The following is a 22,416-nucleotide window of genomic DNA, read 5'->3' as shown; positions in this document are numbered from 1 at the left end:
ATAATGGGCTGTATGTGGCCCCTGAACTAAAATGTGTTTGACATCCCTGTTTTAAAATCTTTTCAAGAGTCTAATTTCCAGGCATCTGAGATCAAACAGCTATGTTTGCTTTTCATTTGGTGCACTGGCATTCATTCATGTTGCATCGGGCCGAAAACAGTGTAACTGCCAACCCAGCCTTCACAAAACAAAAAGTTGGGTGATGTTCCAGGTGTAGAGGTACTTCTGCATTGATGTGAAAGTGCATGCCATATGTTTCGGTAGCAATGACGCCAATGAAAACACACCACTTGTAATATGAACTTAATCAGTATTATTTTCCATTTTAAAAATAGAAACTACAACAACTTTTATAGATGTGGAAATCACTATATTCAAATTCCCTAAGATATCCTAACCCTGAGTAGAATCGAATCTCTAGCATTTGTATCTCAGTACTGTTGTTGTTTTAAGTCTAATATAATAAATGCTCTAAAACTGGCTGTGATGCAGTGACCGTCTGTAGTCATCACTCCATGTTCTACTGAGCTGCTCTGGTTTTTTTTTTTTTTCACCACAATCTGGTGCTGCAGAACTGGAACTAAGACTCAAATTTCAATACAAATTTAGGCTTCACTATTCTTTTTTTTTTTTTTTTTTTTTTTTTTTTTTTTACTGAATAAAACTTTGGGGAGAAGTGCTGCTTGGAGGTCCTTATTTGTTTTAAGGAAATGTTGAAAAGTTTTCTTAATTAAACATATGCTTCAAGGCTTTTCAACAAAGTTTTGCGTTGGAATCGGTTTTATTCTAAGGTTTGGCACCAATATAGCAAATGCAAACCACTTTCAGCCTCCTTGATTACTAACAATCGTTATCAGCCCTGAATAAACCCCTACTTGCAAATATCAACTATGGTTTAAGGCGTACATTTCAAAAGGCAAAAATGTGCCCAGTCAAACCTGTTGCTGCAAACTGTCCATTTCATTTTGCTGCCAGAGATTTAACGGCTCTCCCACATACATTATCTGAACTGAGGCTGTTTAGAAAATAAATGTAAGTATATAACCCCCAGAAGAGATGCACTGTTCACATTTCCACTGGGCCCAGCTGTAGCACTGTGTGTGCAATCAGGAGATGCTAATGTGTGTGATGTGCAGTTTAAGAGTTTGTATCCCTGGTGAAATACTGGAGCTGAAGCCGGAGAGAGGAATGACTCATGTGCAGTGAATCATAGCCTCCCACACAGGAGGAGAGGGGAGACGCATGCAGAAAGCAACAACTGCATACAAAAAACCCCACCACACAGCATTAAGTCAAACACATCTCCACCTGCCAGACTGCAGTCTGCAGCACAGATGCTCTGCTCGATGAAGAGCTTTCTCATGCAAGCTGAATGACACATTTCTACTCTCAAACGTTTCACAGGCAGAGTGATTTCAGTCGGAGCTCTTTTGTGCCCTGGCCTACTTGTTTCCAGAAACCTGCACTTACGGCTGCCAAAGCTGGCTCTATTGGAGGAAGTAGATGCAAAAAGGTGGTGACACAAAGACATACTGTAATGCCTCCTCTTTTCACTACACAGCTTTTCTTCCTCAAACCTCCACTTTTCTTTTCTCCTTTCAAGTCCTCCCTGGTACTTTACCTGTATAGTAGTGAATGTGGGATAATTCAATCCATTCTAAAAGCTCCAGTACAAACAGACGATGTGTATTATTAATCTTATCTGAGTCAAGAAGTTCTATAGCAGAGTATTCAGACTGTTAGGACTTAGGTACAAGGTAAACTCTGAGAATTCATCTAAGCTTACAAGATAAGGATAAAGACATAGAGGCTCTACATAATTAGATGTAAACATTTTTAGGCTTCTGTGACATGTGTAACTTCATAAAAATAAGATATAATTAGAATAATTACCCATAACCTCTTGTTATTGTCTTTAGTCACTGCCTGTAAGCACAAGAGGAGTCAGCATGTTGCTACTAATTCATGCAAGGAAAACAAGCAGCAAACCAACATTCATGTCATGTTATACCAGGACAGAACTCCTTTTATCCCCCAAAGTGTTTGTGACTACAAACATGAAAGAATCCACGTTACAACCCCCAGGGCTCCTACACATTTATAACGCTTTTCATCTTAAATTGATCTAAATTTGTCAACTGAAGATTTCAGTCAGTGTAGAATTCATTCAGTGAACACAATTTAGTTAACCTTAACCCATACAGACCCAGTGCTACTTTTGTGGGGGTTCCAAAATATTTTTTCTCAGTATTTAACCTTTCTTAAGTGATTTATGACCATTTTTTCTATCATGACCCTCTGTATTTTATGTTTTTGATGTAAATCATGTATTTTCCTACATTTCATTTACTGATCATGTAAATGTTCAAAAAGCTCAGATTAAAGTTGAATGTTATTATATCAAAATCAGAGAAAACTGAAGAAAAAGTTACTTTCTCATTAAAATACATCATTAACTGACCATAAACAAAGTGTCTCCATCCATTGTCATTTATCAAACTCCACATCTGATGACCATGAAAAGATGACAAATTGCATTTTACACCAATTATTTATATGTATTGATAGGATTAGTGGATCAACAGGTATTAAACAGTTTAGATCAGTAGATGGTCTTGGTCACCAGTAACCGTTTGGGTCTTTATGGGTTAAATTCTAAAAATATAATTTAGACCTGGCATATTATATTTGATAAAAAAGTAAATGAATCAGCAAATATTTTTATGCTTGATGAATTCTTTTAATTATTAATATTATAATATTATTCAGTGTTTGGTTGCAGTTTTTCAGACTTTTGGATTTGATGCTCTTTGACACTGAATACATTTTTGACATTTTTAAAAAATAAAATGAATAATAATTGGCAGATAATTAAAAGAAAGTGTTTTCTCCTTTAGTTTGGGCTGTGTAGGAACCCTGCTAACCCAAGTCATAATGAAGGATGTCAGAGCAGAGATGGGCAACAACAGATTTATAAACTACCACATTAACAAACATTTGACAAAAAGAAAAAAACTTCTGTGAGCGCTTCTCATGCAACCACAAACAAAAACCACAAGGTCTTAATGACGAATCCAAATCCTTGAGGCATCCCAGAAACCTGCATTAATATAAATAGCCAGAAATGCTAAATTATTCAACTTAAAATCTTTCCAGTGCTTCTCCCTGTAATTGCCCAAATTAGCATTTATCACTGAGCAGAAGAACTGGAGCATCATTAGCTGCAAAGTATCACTTATGATAAAAAACTTGTAAGTGCTGCCTTTGAGACACGGTGAGATGAGATGAAGCTGCTGCCGGTTGCCCATCTCTGCCTCCTGACCCGAGGAAGTGAGAGAAAAAAAAGAAAAAAAAAAGCGTGGCCTCTCAGAATTACCGCTCGAGCAGGTACAAGGTCAGATTCTGTTTCTGGACAATTTGAGCCCTGACTTGCAGCTCCAATGTGTGTCAAAAATGGTGTAAACACTTAAAAGAATCATTTAAAAGATTAAAATTCATGGCATGAATTAAACAGGAGCCATTGAGCTTGATTTCTTCGAAGCCACTGGATGGAACATCAACATCTCCTCCCTCCCGTACCTTTGGTTGAAAAACAAATCAGCACCTCTTCACCGAACGACAATACAACAATCAGTGCTGCCTGCTGTAGCCACAGGCTCTTTTTTCACTTCATAATACTCTGAGGGGATGCTATTCTCCACTTGGCTTTTATGCATTCTTGCCAGTGTGGCTGTGCCAAAAATGTAATTAAAAGATGGGTTATTAATCTCAAGCTAGTGGCACAGAGACAAAATAAAACTGCATTAATTTCAGCCTGCCTCTATAAACACAGAATGAGAGGTGAGTGAGAGAGCAAGTGCAGGTCTATTATCAGCTGTACTCCCTGCTTATGACTAATGTGTAAGCCACATCTGCTCGCAGTCTAGATGCCTCTCGGTCGGCCGTATCTCGCCCCGACCATCCATCTGGCTCTGGCTGAGCAACAGAGGGGACGCAACCGACTATCAACACCACAATGCTGCCCTTTTACACCGCAAGGTCTGAAAATACTAAATACCAACCAGCAAACGTCACTGGTCACAATCACCATCACCTAGGAGGTAGACATGCAGCGACTGTGCACATGGGTCCACAGCTAATAACTGACCAGTCACAAACACAGATGGGCACTGCATTTCAATAGTTCTATTTATTCTATATTATAGTTTTACTACGTATCAGGGGCAAAAATAAAATAGTGCTCCATCCTGCAACGCATTAGTGTGACAAGTTCAGAATACAATGTCACATTCTGAGATACTACTTAAGGACTACTGTTATAGGTTGACACAATTCTCCTTGTTTAATGTCTGTAATTTCCTGTGGTATTTACTGGAGAAATTCTAGATTGTAACATAATTGAATATCCCTCATGTCACCTTCTACAGTGGCTATTTAACAGACATGAAAATGATCCTTGCTAGACTCAAGTTTGAGTTTGTCAGTTTGGTTAAAAGCATAATAAATCTGATCCACTGGTGACGGTAATGCACCTTAACAATGAATGCCACGCCTATAAACAGAAGCAAGAGTTGTCAGATAATGACAACGTGCCGCCCCCAGCCCCACAAATGTGAAAAGTGGTAATGTTTGCTTAGTTTTATTGAGGTATTATCAATTGACTTTAGTAGTTTAAAAAAACTCGGCTGCTGAATCAGTCAACAGCATATATCTATATCTATCTATCTATCTATCTATCTATCTATCTATCTATCTATCTATCTATCTATATATATATATATATATATATATATATATATATATATATATATATGACAGATGGACAGCAGACAGAACAGCAAATGTAACTACTCCAATGCAGAACTAAATTGTGGGAGGACTGGTAGAAAAATAATATTTCTGTAGTTTTGCTCCAGAAACAAAATGACAATGAGCAGATGGAAACATACACACTATATCCTTCCACATTATATGCCAAAAGGGGTAAAAAAAAAAAAAAAGAAAAAAGGGGAGAATAGATGTTTATTCTAGAAAACTATTGCAGAAACACAGGGGAAATTATTCTTATTTTCATGTGATTATACTCTGAATAAAACATAACTGAATATTGTATTTCATTTCTACACTTAGATGCCGCTATATATACTCAAATATAGACTGAACCTGTAAGCTAAATAAACATTTTATAAATCCTCTTGGAATCATTGAAAAATACATCACAAAGCTGCAAACAGGCCTGATTTTCTTAGCTTTTAGAGATGTGTGGTTCTCACAGGACAGCGATGCCACAGATATGATGATCTAAGAATATGATGCATCACTGTAGATTAAATTGCACAGCTATATAAAGTACTTTAAAGGCTCAAGGTTTACATGAAGTACAGTGTTTTCACAGTGGGGTGTTAGAGGTAAATCTGACACCAACCAGTCATAGCCACCATAAGCAAGGACGCAGACACGTAGCAATTCTGCACATAGAGCCCCAGTCAGAGTTAATAACCAGCCAGTTATCAGACACACAGATGGTTGTTAGCTGAAAGTGGAACAGCTACTTCGAGATGGAGGTGACAGAAAAGAAAATGAAACCCTTCCAAGACAAAGCAATGGTCTCTTTGACCATGAAGAACCAATCCCAGAGTGCAAAACCCACCCTGAGGTGCCAAAGTGACTTTTCACTTTCTCTAATTTATTTTAAGAATGTGGTTTATTATTCTTGGACACTTTCTTAGTCATCTATCTGCATAAAGCTTGAAAAAAACAAGACCTAAATCAATTTTGCTTCAAGTGTGACATTGGCTGATTCTGTCTGTTACAGTATGTGTCCAGGCAAACAACACTTGTTCACCACTGAAAGAGGAGCAGTGGAGAGAAGTGAATCTTGTCACTTTGGCCCCCTGATGGGCTTGTCGTAAGAGGAGAATAGGCCCCCTGAGGCCCCCAGTGGGAATGAGTGAAATAAGATTTTGTTGACAGTTTGCTGTCTCATACTCGTTTAAACAGACGTCCAATAGTGCTTTCCTCTTTGTTCTGCAAAATGTTTCAAAGTCAAAGAAATGTCAATTGTTATCCACTGTGGATGAACACAACATTTATATAAACATGCATCAACTCAGAGTTTTTCTCTATGTTTGTGTGTGCATCTGCACAAACCTTGCTGCGAGCGTCAACGTTGAGGAGACACACCCCACAAGCCAACTCCTTGGCATTTTTTATGCCATGCCGCAGAATACAGGAGGAGAAATCCAGGGAGCTTTCATCAGGCTTCACAAGCAGATGCATACACACCAAAAACAGAAACACACACAAAAACACAAACAAATTAACCATCTTCATGCCTTGGGGCAAAATGTAGTCATTTCTATTCTTATAATAACCAGCAGTGAGAACAACTCAGCTTACAGTAAACATCTCCGAGCATCATCAACATTTCATAAAGACTTTGCTTTACTTCAAAAGTGTGGCATAAAAACAAACAACAGCAGCATTTTCATATTTTTTCTTTTAGAAAAAAAGTTCAACCTGCAACACTTCAATTAAACATGAGCTCAGTTTTTTCCTCACTCCCTCCTCGAGATAAAGTGTCATTATTATCTTCTTTAGTCTGAAAAACAATATTCTTCCAGTACTGGCTGTGTGGAGGAGAACAGACCACTCCATCTGTTTGCTTTAGAGACACAGTAGACAGCTGGATAAATAAATCTATACTGTCCTTGTCATTCCTGTTGAGCCCAACACCAGCCTACCAACAGGATACAGCTACATTGCAACTGGATCAATGGATGATTGATTTTAACCTAATGGAGCGACAAAAGTGAACTCACTAACATTTCATTATGTTATTGGCAGCCTTTTTTAGTTGTAACTTCACCTACAATGCCCTGTTTTTTGTGGATTTATGTACCTGAGCTTTAATAATAAAAAGAGGATGAAAGCACCTGCATACAGAAAACTGTGTGTTTTTGTGTTAATACATCTATTTATTCCTGTGTTACATGTCCTGTTTATTTGTGCATCTCACCGCGAGTTTGGCCAATGACATGAAGCCCATGAGGTTGTTCCACACACGGCTGATGTCCTTCAGCAGCTGTTGCAGCTTTTCAGAGCACACGGCTGTTGCCTTGATGCCCAGCTCCACACGTCTAGTGACACGATACACTTCCACCACACCTGACAGGAAAATACACAAATCACAGCGACATATTTTGTTGCTCTTTTTGTCTGTGCTTCCAAAAAGGCACAGTGTTTTCAGTGCCTCACTCTGACATGTTTGCCACTCACAGCTCATTAAAAGCAGAAAAACCCAATAAGGGAGCAGGACCTTGTCAGCCCAGGCACAGATAAGCCATCAACATGTGAGCTCAGTTCCACTGCCAACACCAGAACTCTTTTAATCTTGTACTCTCAGTCCCTGTGTCCTTCAGAGGGTGGAGGCCACACACTGAGCTTTACAGCAGGCTCTTGTCGCCGCCATACAAGTCCTGGCCTGTTTCTAGTGTCTCAGTCTTGATATACATTAGTATGGAGTGTGAATGCATGTGTGGGTTTTGTGAATCCTCACCCAGCAAGTACTCCATGCCTTGAGCAGACTGGATGACCTCAGTGCAGACAGACGAGCTGCTGATGCTGTTCAGGGTGTTGTTAGCTTTGGTGATGACCTTAATTTACAGAGACACAAGCCAGAATTATAGCATATGCACTGTTACTGCTGATTATGATAAACCAATACTCAGAAAAGACTTCATCAAATTTCTACCCAAGGTGTTCATTCATCCATTGTATCAACTGACACACAGGTATTTACAGCAGTGTACGATTAGAGAGATCAGAGTTCGGTAAGATTTTACATTAAATTGTTGATTACTGGGTATCAAACTACCAATGAATAAGTTACCTCTCAAAAAAGGGGGGTGATTTCAAAAGTTACAAACACTTAATTTAGAGTTATTTGGACACTATTAACTTGTGGTTGTGTCATGTAAAAACAGGCTCTATTAACGGAGAGTGACTATTCTTGTGATGCTACTGCATCATAAAGTGCATAGTGATAACATTAATACAGGTACAACAACTGCAAAACTGGTCATCCACCCAGTATTATAAATTCTATCATTTGTTAGCTGGAAATGATCCCACAGTTTGACATGAAAGATTGGGAAAATGGCTTTACTTTTCATTAATTGGCGGGAAAAGACATCAGTTCATTTGTATTTAAATTTAGCCTTTTGATTTGGACAAAGAGGAAAGAGCTGCAGAAGGAAGATGTGTAGTATCTTATTCTGGTGTTTTTGCCTCCTGATTTTGGATCCTGTAGATTTAATGGTGAATATAAATATAATACTGTGAAAAAGTCTTGGCCAACATTAGGTTTGTTGTTTAGTAAAGTTCTAATGTCCACATATATGCCCTTGTCAGCCTCTGTATCAAGACACGATCTAGATATATTTAAAGTATGTACAGCATTAAAAAAAACAACATTTTCAGGGAAAAAACAGCTTATATAAACCAAAGTCGTAGTATTTAGTGTGACCTCCCTTTGCACTTAACATACTTTTAATTCTCTTGTTTACACAATATGAGGTTTCTTACAATAATTTTCTGATGTTTAATCCAAGGTTTCATTCAGCGCTGTTAGATGTTTCAAATTGTTTGTGCTGCTTCATGTCATGGGGTCAGGGATCACAATAAATAATAACTTTAACCTTAATCCATTTAGTTCAGTTTTTTCTCTTTTAAGGCTGTGTACATATTTTCTGTATTTTCTCGCATGTGGAAAAAAGGGACAGCTCTGTACATATGAACTTTTACCCTGTTTTGTACTTACAGCAATAAATAACATATTTTTTTAGTTATGTTTACACATAATTTATCCTCAAATGTGTGGAATAATATTAAGGTTGTTGTTGTTGTTGGTGTAAGTGTAACTGGAAATGAAAATATGTTTATTTCTTTCTGACTACCTGAATTAATTCGCTTATACAAGTAATTTCACATAAGGTTAGGCTTTTGGGACAAGGTCACAAAAAAAAAAATACAAACCTCCAGAGCACTTTCCAGACATCTCTGCCACTCGTATGCATAGCGCTCACTTTCCTGCATCAACAACACAACAAAATTATTATTACAACGACTACAAAAAATACGCAGGGAGAACAGAAGAGAAGGAGTAGCTCTGTGCTGCAGCCTGTAACAGTCCTGAGTGTAGTGCTGAAATCTCGTGCTACATGACAGTGCTAACACGTGGTGCGGTTAATAAGCGGCCTTCCTCACCTCCACCTCCCCAGTCAGGTCCTTGTACTTGTCCCTGATGACAGGCAGGGCAGGTTTTTCACTCAGGGTGTTGGATCGATCCCTGAACGGCTGCTCTGGAGCTGGAGACGGAGGTGAACGCCCAATCTCTTTCTCACCCAAACTGTGACTGCGTTTGTGTGAGCCTAAGACAGACGAGAGCAGGAAAAAGAATAATATTGGAGAGAGCCACACACTCATAAACCTGTTATTTTTTGTTTGTTTTATATCAATTCAGCAACCCATGACGATGACTCATTTTGAGCCATGCACCTGTTTGTTTGCAATCATTATACTTCCACTCTGTTGCTTCTAATTCCTCCCAGACAAGGATAGCATGAGCAAATACTTAATTGGTGACAAACTATAATTACATACAAAACAGAGGCACAAAAATCCAGGTATGAATTATTCATAGGGGCTCACAGACGGACAAATTCTGGCAGGGTACCACAACAAACACAGGCACAAATTCATGCTAAGCCCTGGCTATTCCTGTGGGGCTGCCAGTTAGTGAATGTGTATGTGAAAGTACCTAGGCTCAGGTAATTCACCGCCCAGTCTGCACACAAACTCTACCACCTCCCTCAGAGACATGCATCACCCCCCCCACACACCATAATAGCTTCTCACCCGCCCCCAGACATTACCCCAATGCCTCACAGTGATCATATTACTGCTCCACTGGGCAAAGAGGAGTAAGTAAAGCCCTCTTCTTCACACAAATTAAATCCAGCACAGGGAGATAAATCTATGAGGCAAATGGGCTTTTATCACGGTGGAGGAAACGCTAATAAATTATTTGTGGAACACAACACCGGCAAACAGCAGTTAAAAAATGAACGGCCTTTAAGTGGATACGGTTAATTTCTGTTCATGGATTTGTTGGCCTCTGCTAATCCATCTCACTAGTCACTGCCACTGGAGCAGAGCTGTTATCTCAACACTGCCATCTAATGTTTGGCAGCTTTAATACAGAGCTGACGACCCCAGAATATGTGCAGTGGGTGGGCTCCACAGTCTGAAGTAGGGCTGGGTGCCTAACTTGATTCCTTTATGGCATAAAATGAATTTCTCAGATACTATAGAATATTGAAAAGACCCAGTGTAGCCGGGCTGGCATCATTTGTTATCTAATTTCAGCACCAAAGGGGTAAATCTTATTAGTATCATGAAGTGCAACTTTAACCCCATCCTGACTCACCATATAATTCTGAAAATTAAAGCAGAAGTTGGAAACAGGCTGATAGTGGTGGTGATCAGTGTCTGAAAGTCCAGGTGTGGATGTGAGACAGGAGTAGTTCAAGGACATCTGTATTACAGAGAACTATACAACACTTATGCAGAACCACATGAGGCTCTGAAAGGGTCACTTTGAGTTTCTGTACTAGTTTTACCACCTGAGAAAGACCCATCTAAACCTTCTACGCCCATTTTAGTACACACTATATTTAGAATGTTTTCACTGCTTTTTCTTGCTGTCATACAGTCTTTTCTCATGGAGTACTGAAACCTTGAAGCACTCTTAAATCCACTAGAGATCCCTGACAAAGAGACTAATTCTACAGCCTGTGTTGTGTCACTGTGATGTTTTAATGTTATTTTTGATTCAAACTGGCAAACAAATTAAATGATTTGGACAGTAGTTTTGTGAGGAAAAATCACAGCATCTGTGTTGGAAAATGAATGAGGTTGGAATCTGACTGAAGGAAGGGTGGACTCAACATCTCATTCAAATTATGGCTGGTCAACATATTGAATTAATTAATTAATCAAAGTTTTGCTTTTTAAATCACAAAATTGGGATTATACATCTGGAAACATTTCTAGCTCAAAAAAACTTAATATGCAACCTGTTTGCTCCTTATAAGATGATAATTGTTATATATGGCATGGAGCTCTAGTAAAGAAAGAATACTTTTGAATGAGGTTTAATTTTCATTTCATGTTGCCACAAAAACAATAAAGTTTAATAGTTTGAGTGATTTTTTTTTTTAGCCACATCACCCAGCTTTAGTTGACATCAGTTTATTTTTTTAATGCAAATTTCATCATCAATGGTGCAAAATGTTCAACTCAGCGTCAATATGGGAAGGCTCAAAAAGATTTCACCTACGAAATGCAAATTGTTACTTATTTGATCATTTGTATGTGCATTATCACCAGCATTGATGTGTTTCATGAAAACTGAGTTATATGATTTTGTTTACAGCTCAAAAACCATATTTTAGTGTCGTATTTAGGTGGGTAATGTAATGATAAAGTGGGAAATTGCTATAGAAAAAGGAATCATTCAAAAAAAATAAAATACATGAATTAAAAAAAATAAGGCATTTATGTAAAGAAGTTTTTATAACAATGCCCAACCCTATCATATATAGTAAAACACCATTTTACTGCACAAAGACTACTGTTCATTTTTATAATTATAGTGTATTTTGCTGATAGTACTTGTTTGGTAATAATTAAAATCATTTTAAAAATCCAGTGATCACTGACTCTGTTCCTCAGATGTGATGATAAGATTTAAGGTTGTTATTGCTTTTAGAACTGAATGTTCAAAGTGTTCAGAAAAAAAAAACAAAAACATACACTTAGGGGATTTGTAAGATAAATAAATGATGAAAGTAACCATCAGCTCCATCCCTTTCACATATTTATAGGATTAAAATGGGAGCAGTGACTTACCTTGAACAGACAAGTCAAAAGTTGCTAGTTCGTTCTTGATCATCTCCTCGCTGGACTTCACTTTGGCCTGAGTGCTCGCCTTGAGGAAGTCAGACTTTCCAAACTTGGGTTTGTCCCCTTGAAAAGCACCAAACTCGTCAAGAGTTTCGCTTTGGGTTCCTTCTGAGCCCATCTCTGTCGCAGCAGCTGGCGAGTCAGACTTTTCAGACACAGTACTGGCAAAGTCCCCAAAGTCGTCCTCATCATCTACACCGCCATGCTCGCCGGAGCCAAAATCAGCAAAGGCTTCAAACTTGTCATCTGCGGAGGAGCTGTCCTCGGCAGGAAGGGAGGTGGTAATCTTTCCTACTGAAGTTCCTGTGATGTTTTCGGTGCTACCAAAGGTCAGCTCCTTTCTGTGAGTTGGACCTGAAGATGGAAGAACAGCCCCTTCCAGGCCTTGTGGCTTTCTCACATCACCAGGAAGACATTCCTCTCGGTCTGACCAATCATAGTTGGCCAGGCTGCTGAGCGCCGCTGTCCCAAAGGGGTCAAATTTCATGTCGTCTCCTTCTGTAATGACAACACAGACATACGAGTGGTTCCTAGGAATAGCACAGATGCTTTCATGATAAGTGTAGATTGATGAGTCTGGATGAAAGAGGGAGAACTCTGTCAAATTATCTCTCTGTGACTTACACAATTCCAGTGGTATCTGTGGTAGTTATGCCCAAAAAATCCTTCTCCATTATTTCTAATGCTAATTACACATACGGATGACTTTGATTTTTGAGTTTTTGAGTGTATCAGAATTTTCTCTTTGCTCAAGTGCAAGGGGAGAAGGAAATGGAATTTGTCCTGCACAGAATTAATACATTCTAAGTAAAAATGAGAAGAAAATCTACTTTGAAAACAGTTGCTCTGGATAGTTCACATCAACAGAGAGTGGAACTATTCTCAAAAGAGTAAAGAGAGTGAAAATCAAATGCAAAGTCATTTCTCAGTCCTGTGAGCACCACAAATGACATTTTTTCACCTCTATTGTACTGGAGTGGAGGTAAAAATATGACATGTACATGTTTTTAACAACCTGGGCAAATAATCCATAAATTGTCTGTGGCTATATTCTAGATAAGGTTAGTGAGAATTTATGACTCTAAGAATTTAAAGCTTTAGTAGGCAGACATTAGGACAAAAACATCTTCTCATACAGTGCTATCTTCTCTGTTCTAAGCATAGAATGTATAAAAACATGAATGACATGACACTGTTTAATGCTATGGAAGTGAAGCCACAATTTCGGTCGTGGGATCCGCTGTGCTGTTTCTGTGTGGAGCCACAGAGTTTATTCAGTAAAGATGCATCTGACAGGGTCTAGACAGCAATTGGACATTAAAGCTGTCAATCCCCAAATTTTATACCCCCTCCTTTTGAATAAAAATGCTGTGATTGACCAAAATCTTCTGCCACAGGCTACATTTTCAGATGTGCAGACATCTTATTTCATGTAATATCACTAGAGTTACAATATGCTGAGATGATGTTATTAAGTTCTTTTTCCAGCGACCCCAAAAGGTACTGCCCACTGAGGCTTAAGTGAACCGACCTTGTAAGTGTTCAATGCAAGACTAACATCCAAAAAGTTGCATTTAAAGATGTGAAAATGTTGGCCCAGTTAAATAATAAAACACAATATGAGTCAGATAATATTTATGATGGTGGCTGCTTCATATTCATACACGTAGCTCCATAGTAGTAACTGTTTAACAATTTTTCTCTCCAAAGGTAAACAAGTTGTTATGACGTTGATGCTAAATCATGTTTATGAGGAGGAGATTACCACCATCATCTTACTGAGACACAGTATGCACTGAAGCAAATAGACTATTCTTCAAATCTGACAGTGCAATAGTTGGTCTCACTGGTGGTAAACAGCCTTCTCAACAATAAACACAGCAGATCTGCTTATACCAAATGTAACCTGAAGGATTTAGTCTCATGACAGACTGCTAACAACATGAATAAAAGATCTTTCCTGTCACTAAATCTGTTTTCTTACACTGTGTTGTGTTGACAGAACACAGTTTGCAATCAATTTTGTTACAGCTAATGGCATCTGACAGAGTTGTACAGCTTGTGCGCATTTGTCAACATGTCAGTATTTAGGTCTCCCTCACAATGTCTCTCACACACCCACAAACACACAAAATAGCCTTACTAGACACAGATACAAAAGCAATTTGTGAAATTGACAAGGGTCCAGTGCTGTTTGGTAATTATACTGCCATTTAAGAAAAGAAGTGAGAAAATAAGACGGTACGCATTTCAGCAATACCAACAGTAATATTTATTACGACAACATGAGTAGAGAGAAAGAGAGAAAAGGTCACAAAGTACTGTGAAAGAGGTCTATCATTACAAGAGGTTTGTCAAACTAACACTTGAAAAAGTAGATTTCAGTCATTTAGAATACAAGGGCATGCAGAGTCAGGAAAAAAGTAAGAAAACAAACAGCATAAAGGAAAACAAAGATAATTTGAGGATATAGAAGCAGAAACCAGAATGAGAAGGCACATTCACAGACTAAAATCAGTAATTCTGGGGAGATGACAAACTCTGTTTTACTATTAGGACGTAAAGCAACAGGATTTTTGGAAACAAATTGAATACAGAACACTTGAAAAGCCAGGTTGGAAAGATAATTCAAAGAACAAGCTCAAGGCAGAATGCATTAACCCTTTGAGGACCTGAGGGACACTGTGAATCAATGGGGCATAAGAAGATAGTAACAGCCACTCTGGAGTGGAAATTAGCCCCTGAAACTAATGCTTTTTGTACATGCAAATTGCACTTTAGAAACAGTAAGGGCTGAATAGCCTCAGTTTAAGAGGCTGCTATGTTCATGCATTTAGTCAATTCAGAAAGTAAATTGTTGTCTCGTGTTACCGCTTGGTTAAAATCGTCTGTAATCTATAAGCAAAATAAGTAGAAGAGATCGTATCTGCATCTAAACATGTGAAATGACCTTCTTCAAGCACTCAAAGGGTTACAGAAAACAAAGAGGGCCATCCTTACATCTGACATCCCAGAGAGAGCCTTCATTACATCTAATCACAGATGTTAAAACAGATTTAAAGAGACAGTATCCTTTTTCTCTTGCTACAGTGCTTGTTTGTCAAAGCAGGCTAATGTGCACAAACGGTTATGAGCCCCTAAACAATAGTACATAATAATTAGTCAAGACAACAGACTATTTCAGACTAATTTGATAAACACTGTATCCGTACTAAATAGGCTACATGTAAGTGACATATTAGGGAAATCACAACAAGAGCAAGGAGTCTTTCTCATCTCAAAATAAGAGCTCATATTCCTGTAATAAAAATACACTATTAAATCTGTATGTATACATTTCTTCCTTTGATAAAAACTTGCAATACTGTTATGCATAAACTTGTATCTTGTATTTATGTTCTTGTCAATTTCACAAATTGAAAAGGCAGGCACACTGCAGCAAAAAGCAAGGCAGGAAGGGCAATACTAACTTCATTATGTTCTCACAGAGCCAGACCATAGAGTCACATGTGATAAATTCATGCTGCGGTAGCACAGATAATGGTGAAAAAATTAAATAAAATAAAAAGAGATTCCTTTTGCCTTCAAATGAATCTCATAAAAGAAATACTGTCTCTTTAAGATTAGTCTACGTGAAGAACGGACATGGCTAGAAACACAGTGCAAAGCATTGTGTGAGGCTCAAACTCTGAGCCTGATACACTTTTAGATCATGTTAGCTCTCCAAGAACAAGGACATTGGATAAATACGAATGAAAGGGAAATGTGGAGCAGCCATTACTGTAGCACAAACGCAGCTTTTGGAATGTTTTGATGTTAAACTGGGCATTATTTTTGCCCAATCTGCAGTAGCCTAACTGTTTGCTGCAGCTCCATTAACTGTGATTTGAACACATGGTCATATTCTGTCAGTACAGAAGGGCCTGTTTCAGGTTAAACAAAATTCAACCATCTTACAGAACTAAAATAAGGCATTGAGGATGGTTACATTTATTGTTTCTTCTGGTCAAGACAATCAGATATCAATTCCTTGCATGACATGACATGGTATATATGGTATACAAGTGACCATCTGTTTAACTGATATTTAAATGATACTTAAAGCGTATAAACAACTGCTGTGCATGCAGATGTGCATGGGGAAAAAATGCATGTTTCTATTGTCAGGTGAACCCATGAGTATCTGAGTCACAGTGTATTCACCTGATAATAATTACATGCAGCCTTGGATTACACCAAGGAATGGTCTTGGATGTTTGTCGTGAAACATGAGCCATGGCATGGAAAATGAGACAGTGGATGAATTATTGACGACTGGAGAGGAGGAGAGGGAACACTGACACGGACATTACCTGATCATTACAGAAAACGGGTCATTTTGACTTAAAGATGTGACCCTAAAATGTGTTGCAGGTAAATATGTAATTGTAATTTCATGGACATGAGGTAGGGGATAAAAAGCCAACATGCTACAGAAAGAACTCATAACAAGTGGGCTGTTAAATCCAAATAATACTGTATGGTTAATCTAAAAGTACTGCAGGGTAATACAATAGCTGGCAGACATAAATACCCTAAAGCACACACATTCAAACACTGGGTTTAAAAAACTGTATTGCATCCATCTGTAATGAACCAAACTGATTTCTGACACCACGGTTCATTTGTCATTCATTCAACTTAACTTATTCGCTGTTTCATACCTTCCTTCCTTCCTTCCTTCCTTCCTTCCTTCCTATTTAAGGTAACATGTCAATTTCAGGAAATCAAAATCCTTATCTGGTATGTATTCAGCACAAACAAATGTCGAAAGTTAGATGGTGAATGATGGCTTACAGATAATGCCTTTGGTAAACTGCAGCTTATTGTGCAAAATCTGTGATATAAATACATATGTTTTTCTCCTGCAAAGGGTCATCACCATAACACCTTCCTGTGTTTGTTTTCAACCTTTTTGTTAGTGCTGCTCGACATGTCAATAACATACACAAACACACACACAGTCCAGTCTATGGAGACAGGAGGTACGCTGAAGGGAAGTGCACTGCCTGCATCTGCAGCGTAGACACAACAAACAGAGAGCTTATCCGAGCCACACAGACAGCAGCTGGGGACCATGACGATGAACTAAGGCTGCCAACACATCAAAACCAGCCACTCATCATTTGAGAATAAATAAGAGATATTGGCCAGGCCCTTCCTGTCACTACAATAAAATATGCAAGGAGGAATTGGGGGGGAAAGGGGAGTGGAGTAAAATAAATAAAAAACAAACAAACAAACAAACATAAATATATAAATTAAGATGAATAATGAAATGTTGAATGAAAGATATGATATGATCTAATCTGATATGCTATTTATCTAGTGGTAAGTCTGTCTTGAGCTTTTGAACCTGTCCAATTCAATCACCTGCCCTTTAAACCCGAGTTTGATGGTCACAAATGGGCACTGACAGGCCACTGCTGGCCTTGGAATTACAAGTGTGCGTGACCGAACAGGGCTTCACCAGAGTAAACGCACTAGTTCCTCACCTGTAGCGGGTGGCTGGTGGGCTGAGAGACCCGGTAAATCCAGAGAGCTGTCCGACATCACGTGCTTCAAGTCTCCGCCCATGTCTGAGAGCTTCATGTCCAGCTGTACTGAGAGTGCGTCCTCAGAGTCGTCTTTTCCCACACTGCTCCCCCCGATGGATGGGAGGTCGAGGGACTTGACAGAGGCAGAGTCCTCCTTAGTCTGTTTGAAAGCAGCCACTTTGTCTACCAGGGTCTTTTCGGAGGCGCCAAGCGCTGTGCAGAACTTTGAAGATTGAAAGTCAGCAAAATCATCTGTGTCACTCTTGAGGGAAGAGAAGGAGCCACCACCACTCTCTTTTGAATCGTCATAAGCCAAGCCACCCTCCAGAGACAGCTGTTTAAATACGTCATACTTGTCTGAGCTTTGTTGAGGTCGCTGCTGAGAGGTCTCTCCTTGGATCCCCGAGCTGCTCTCATTTTTAGTCTCCCCACCAGAACTGCTGAAAGCCATGAAGTCTGCAAAATCATCCTGAGGCGCTGCTGCACCTCCTCCTGCTGCTGAACCTTGAGCAGCATCAGAGGAAGAGCCAAACAGGGCAAAGTCACCAAAGTCATCTGTCCCTCCTCCTGGAGGCTTAGCTCCACCTGGTACAAGTACCAGAGAGGGAGGTACAGAAACAGGTGGGAATGTACTGGGTTTTGGCTCTGTAGGAGCAGGAACAGAAGGAGCTATAGAAGAGAAAAGGTCCAGGTCTGCCATGTTGAGAGGGTTTTTGGGCTGTGAAAGAGACACTACTGGCTGTTGCTGCTGTTGTGGTAGTTGTTGTAGAGACTGAGAGTTAGGGAAAGCAGAAGGGAAGGTAGGTTGAAAGATCTTGGCCTGGTCTGAAGGGTCTAGTGGAGAGATGCTGTCCGCGGTTTTAAAATCTGTGAAGCCATCATCAGTGCTGACAGACTTGAAATCTGCAAATCCTTCGCCTGCAAAGAAAACATTTAAGATAATTAAAAATATGTATCATGATGGATAGTGACAACCTGGCACAAATTGTACCTTTTTACAGTCCTACAAGAAAGGAATCAGGTGGATTAATTGTGGCATATTGTGTCTGGTAACTTCCTGTGTTTCTTCAGTGTCCAAAGAAAATCACACTTCATGACACAAAGAAAAGCTATGTCATCTTAAGAGACACACATCCCCATAACCATGCAGTCAACATAGATTGGAGAATATAAAAGGCCATTCTGCAAAAACAAGTTTTTCATCACATCATAAACAAAAATCCTTTTTCTTTTTTACAGTAGTAAAATAATGATGGGCCACTTGCTTGCGGACCACTAAGACATTACTGATTTAATTATTTGAAACAAGACTCTAGTACTTTAAAATGGCAGAAAAAATGTACACAGGTTCAACAATTACCACATAGGAGAAGGAATTAAACATCTCTTACTTTCAGTTGGATGAGTTTATTATCTGCTGTAGATTTACATTTTTTTAACATAGATATGGAATAATGGTTAAAATGATGTGAAATTAAGAGCCTTTTATTAAAAAAGGGTTTTGTTTTTTTTTTGCAGGAGGACCCCGAAACATTTAAGTAAAATGTTTTTTTTTTTTGCAACTAAAGTTCCATATATGCTATTAAAACTTCAGCATTAAGTAACACTATTGGAATAATTTAGTCTGAAGTGACTAAAATTTGAAAAATGGCAAACACACAGAATGCATTTTTGAGTTTCAGAAGCTTCTAATCCACTAAAGTATAATATATGCATGGACTGAAATAGAGAATCTGTTCACACTACTGGCGTACGGTGGAAAAGAGATAACTAATGGGCTCATTAAGGAGATGGAGCCTGACAATGCCAAGGAAAGGTCACCGCAAAGCATGACTTACTGGAGTTGTAAGAGCTGTCCCCATCGGAAACTGTTCTAATGAAACAGGGGCAGGAAACACACTGATATCAACACTGCAGGCTTGCAAAACATGAAACATGGCACAGTGGAAATTGGGCATTGCACTGACCTGACAGAGCTTTATTCGAGTTATGGTACACGGTTTAATTAGAGGGAATCTTACACTAACACCACCTTCCTCCTATCAATTTCCAATTCAAATGATAACACGGATTTGTTCTTTAAAGTCTGCCCTGTGCTCAAGCCCTCTGCTGCTTGCAGGGACCATCTCAGAGCCCACTGTGTCTTCTTTGTCAATTAGCAAAGACGCAAAGAAGAATTTGTTTGGGAACAGTGCGTAAATGGGTTTAACAGAGACATGAAGAAACTTTAATGGGTTGAGAGGGATTGTTGCGTTCCTTACCGACTGGTTTCTTGTCAGCAGGTTGCTCAAGCTGTCTGAACACACTGTATTTGTCTCCAATATCTGGATGGGAAGAGAAACAGAAAAACCATGGATGGACAGAAACCAGTAGCAAATTCAAACTGTGACTGTGTCAACTAAAGGTTGAGCAAAAGTGTATTTTTATGTATTTTTCAAGGTTGATATAATAATGATTATAATTTGGAGAAGGAAAAAGTCCATAACAAATTAATTGGTCTACATAATTTTCCTCTTGGAAAAAAATGAATAAATAAAATGACACTGTCTAAAATTAATCAACAACTTGAATATAATTGTAAAAAACCTCAAAAACAAGTCAAAGGCAGTTATTATTGAGCTTTTCTTTCCTACTCAGCATAATGTCAGTTGAAAAGTGTGATATTAGCCATCAGGTTTGGCTGGAGCATGGTTCTGCTGATACAAATGTCCCATCACATTTAATTAATCGGTCAAACCAATTCAATATTTCTGCATCATGTCAGTCAAAATTCATAAATTCATAAATGTTTGCAGATATTTTAGAATACTTTCTACTATATGACTTTGTGAACTGCTTTGGAGATGTAAAATTTTAGAAGGATTAAAAATGTTTACATTAAACCATGCCAATACGTAATAATCAGTGAAAAAAAAATGTAAATGCCTATTCGTTAGATAGAAAAGAACAATAATTTTTCATATGTAGTTGCAGAACTCCTGTGCTGTACCATTATGTATTGAATGCTAAACCATCTGATGTGATGCTGGAGGTGATACTGTTGCTCTCTTCTCTTTAAGTAATTCTTCTACATTTTTTGGCTGAAGAAGTACGATGCAAATCACGCTCAGTTTTCTTTTATTGGCCAACTATGTTCCTCCCTCACATACTTAAAACAGCTGCTTTACTATATGGAGTCAATGTGGATCTTTTCTTCGCACCATTCACCTGGCACACCATTTCTTCTAAAGCCCACAGTTCCAACACATCACACATGTGCATGTATAAGTTATAGCGGGTACCTGAGGCAGGGGGTGTCGGTTCTGCAGGCTGATCTGCAGACAGCTGCTTGAAGACAGCGTACTTATCAGAGGATGTGGTGGACGTGGAGGAGGAACCAGACACTGGAGTCAGCATGGCAGGCGCACTGTGGGGACACAATAGCTACAGTCAGATATCAGACGGAGTGGGTTCAATAGTAGAATTTAATCCCCATAAGCTGCTGAGCTGATTGAACATTTGCCCTGGGCTCAGAAAGTTTAGAGTGACAGTTATTTGCTAAAGTTTTTCATTTCCTGCAGTTGACCATTATGATGACAAGATGCTGATGCCAGTTGGGGATATTTTGATCTGTATCTACATCTTATATGAAGGTGCACAAATAATTGACAGTGTTGTTGAAAATACCTCCGCATTACATTTAGCTATAATAATTCAATGTCCTTTTTATGAGGTGTGTAACATATCTTGCCTGTTCTGCGCTCTTCACTTAAATGTTATCTTGGAAAACATTTATAGAAATCTAATCTCACATTGCATATGTATCTTATCTGATGACATACAAGAATAAAGCAGTAAGGGAAATCATTAAAATCACTTTCCAGCAAACATCGCTTCCTCACAGCCCTGTCTCTGCAAGGCATCTGACAGTACAGTATGTCTGATAGTTCACACTGCCAACCCAACATGAGCTTTTCAGTCTCTCATTTAACTAGACAACAATCTCAGGCTGAGGGGAAATAATAGTTATGTTACAGAAGCAGAATGAATTATAAGGATTACAAATTTCCCTTGCCACTTAGATGTGAGATCCTTGAGTTCTGCTTTCTCTTTGTCTTTCAGTGGATAATTGCCTTTCAGCTTCCTCTCACTAACAGAAATGTCTCTCCGTATAGGCTTGCCAAGCAATGTTAAGAAATGAGCTTATCTACTGTCCACTGAAATGAATTCATTAAGTGATGACCCAAACTCATTGTTATTCTGGGGATGTTACTGCAAGATATAAAGAGTCCTGTGTGTCTGGCTGTAAGGTTTCCAAGACAGACAATGCAAGACACAAATGTTATGCAGAATGACTCAGCTATAAATAACCACTGAATATTAAACCCTCATTAACGCAAACCTTTGTATCACTTCTTCATAACTGTACTTGGAGTTCATAAGAACAGTGAAATAATGAGCCACTGAAGTAACATCTTTCTTGTAATATAAACATAGTTATATAAATGGCATGAATTCACTGCCAGCAACAAGGCTTTTTTAGGCTACAATTTAAAACAGTATGTCACACAACTTTAAAACTTATCAACCATTGAGCTTCCACTGCACACACATCCAGAGGTTGCATTAAGTTTTGATGAAAAAGGTCATAAAAATTATCATAATCTATTAGTACCCATCATTTGAACTTTCCGTTTTAATGATAATGAGGCATATTTAACAGCAATTAATTTAAAAAAAAAAGTGCTCCACTGAAAATAAAAATAATTAATGTACAGAACAAATTTGTAGATTATGCATTTATAAAGGGCATGGAAAGAAAAGGTGAACAGCA

At 38.5% G+C, this 22,416-nt stretch overlaps 1 protein-coding gene across 1 annotated transcript in view; it reads right to left on the bottom strand.

Annotated features, from left to right (window-relative positions):
• The window catches only part of synrg (synergin, gamma), a 39,708-nt gene that overhangs the window by 2,418 nt on the left and 14,874 nt on the right, over positions 1 to 22,416 (bottom strand). The window contains 11 exon segments of the mRNA XM_030152986.1: positions 1,894 to 1,926; positions 5,989 to 6,027; positions 6,151 to 6,261; positions 7,019 to 7,167; positions 7,559 to 7,655; positions 9,037 to 9,090; positions 9,268 to 9,431; positions 11,974 to 12,525; positions 17,562 to 18,521; positions 19,865 to 19,927; positions 20,885 to 21,009. Of these exon segments, the coding sequence (XP_030008846.1) occupies positions 1,894 to 1,926; positions 5,989 to 6,027; positions 6,151 to 6,261; positions 7,019 to 7,167; positions 7,559 to 7,655; positions 9,037 to 9,090; positions 9,268 to 9,431; positions 11,974 to 12,525; positions 17,562 to 18,521; positions 19,865 to 19,927; positions 20,885 to 21,009 (2,347 nt within the window).

The sequence above is a fragment of the Sphaeramia orbicularis genome, chromosome 13, assembly GCF_902148855.1.
Source record: "Sphaeramia orbicularis chromosome 13, fSphaOr1.1, whole genome shotgun sequence".
NCBI lineage: Eukaryota > Metazoa > Chordata > Actinopteri > Kurtiformes > Apogonidae > Sphaeramia > Sphaeramia orbicularis.
Note: the sequence above shows the minus strand (reverse complement) of the source record. Positions and strands in the feature narration are given on the sequence as shown.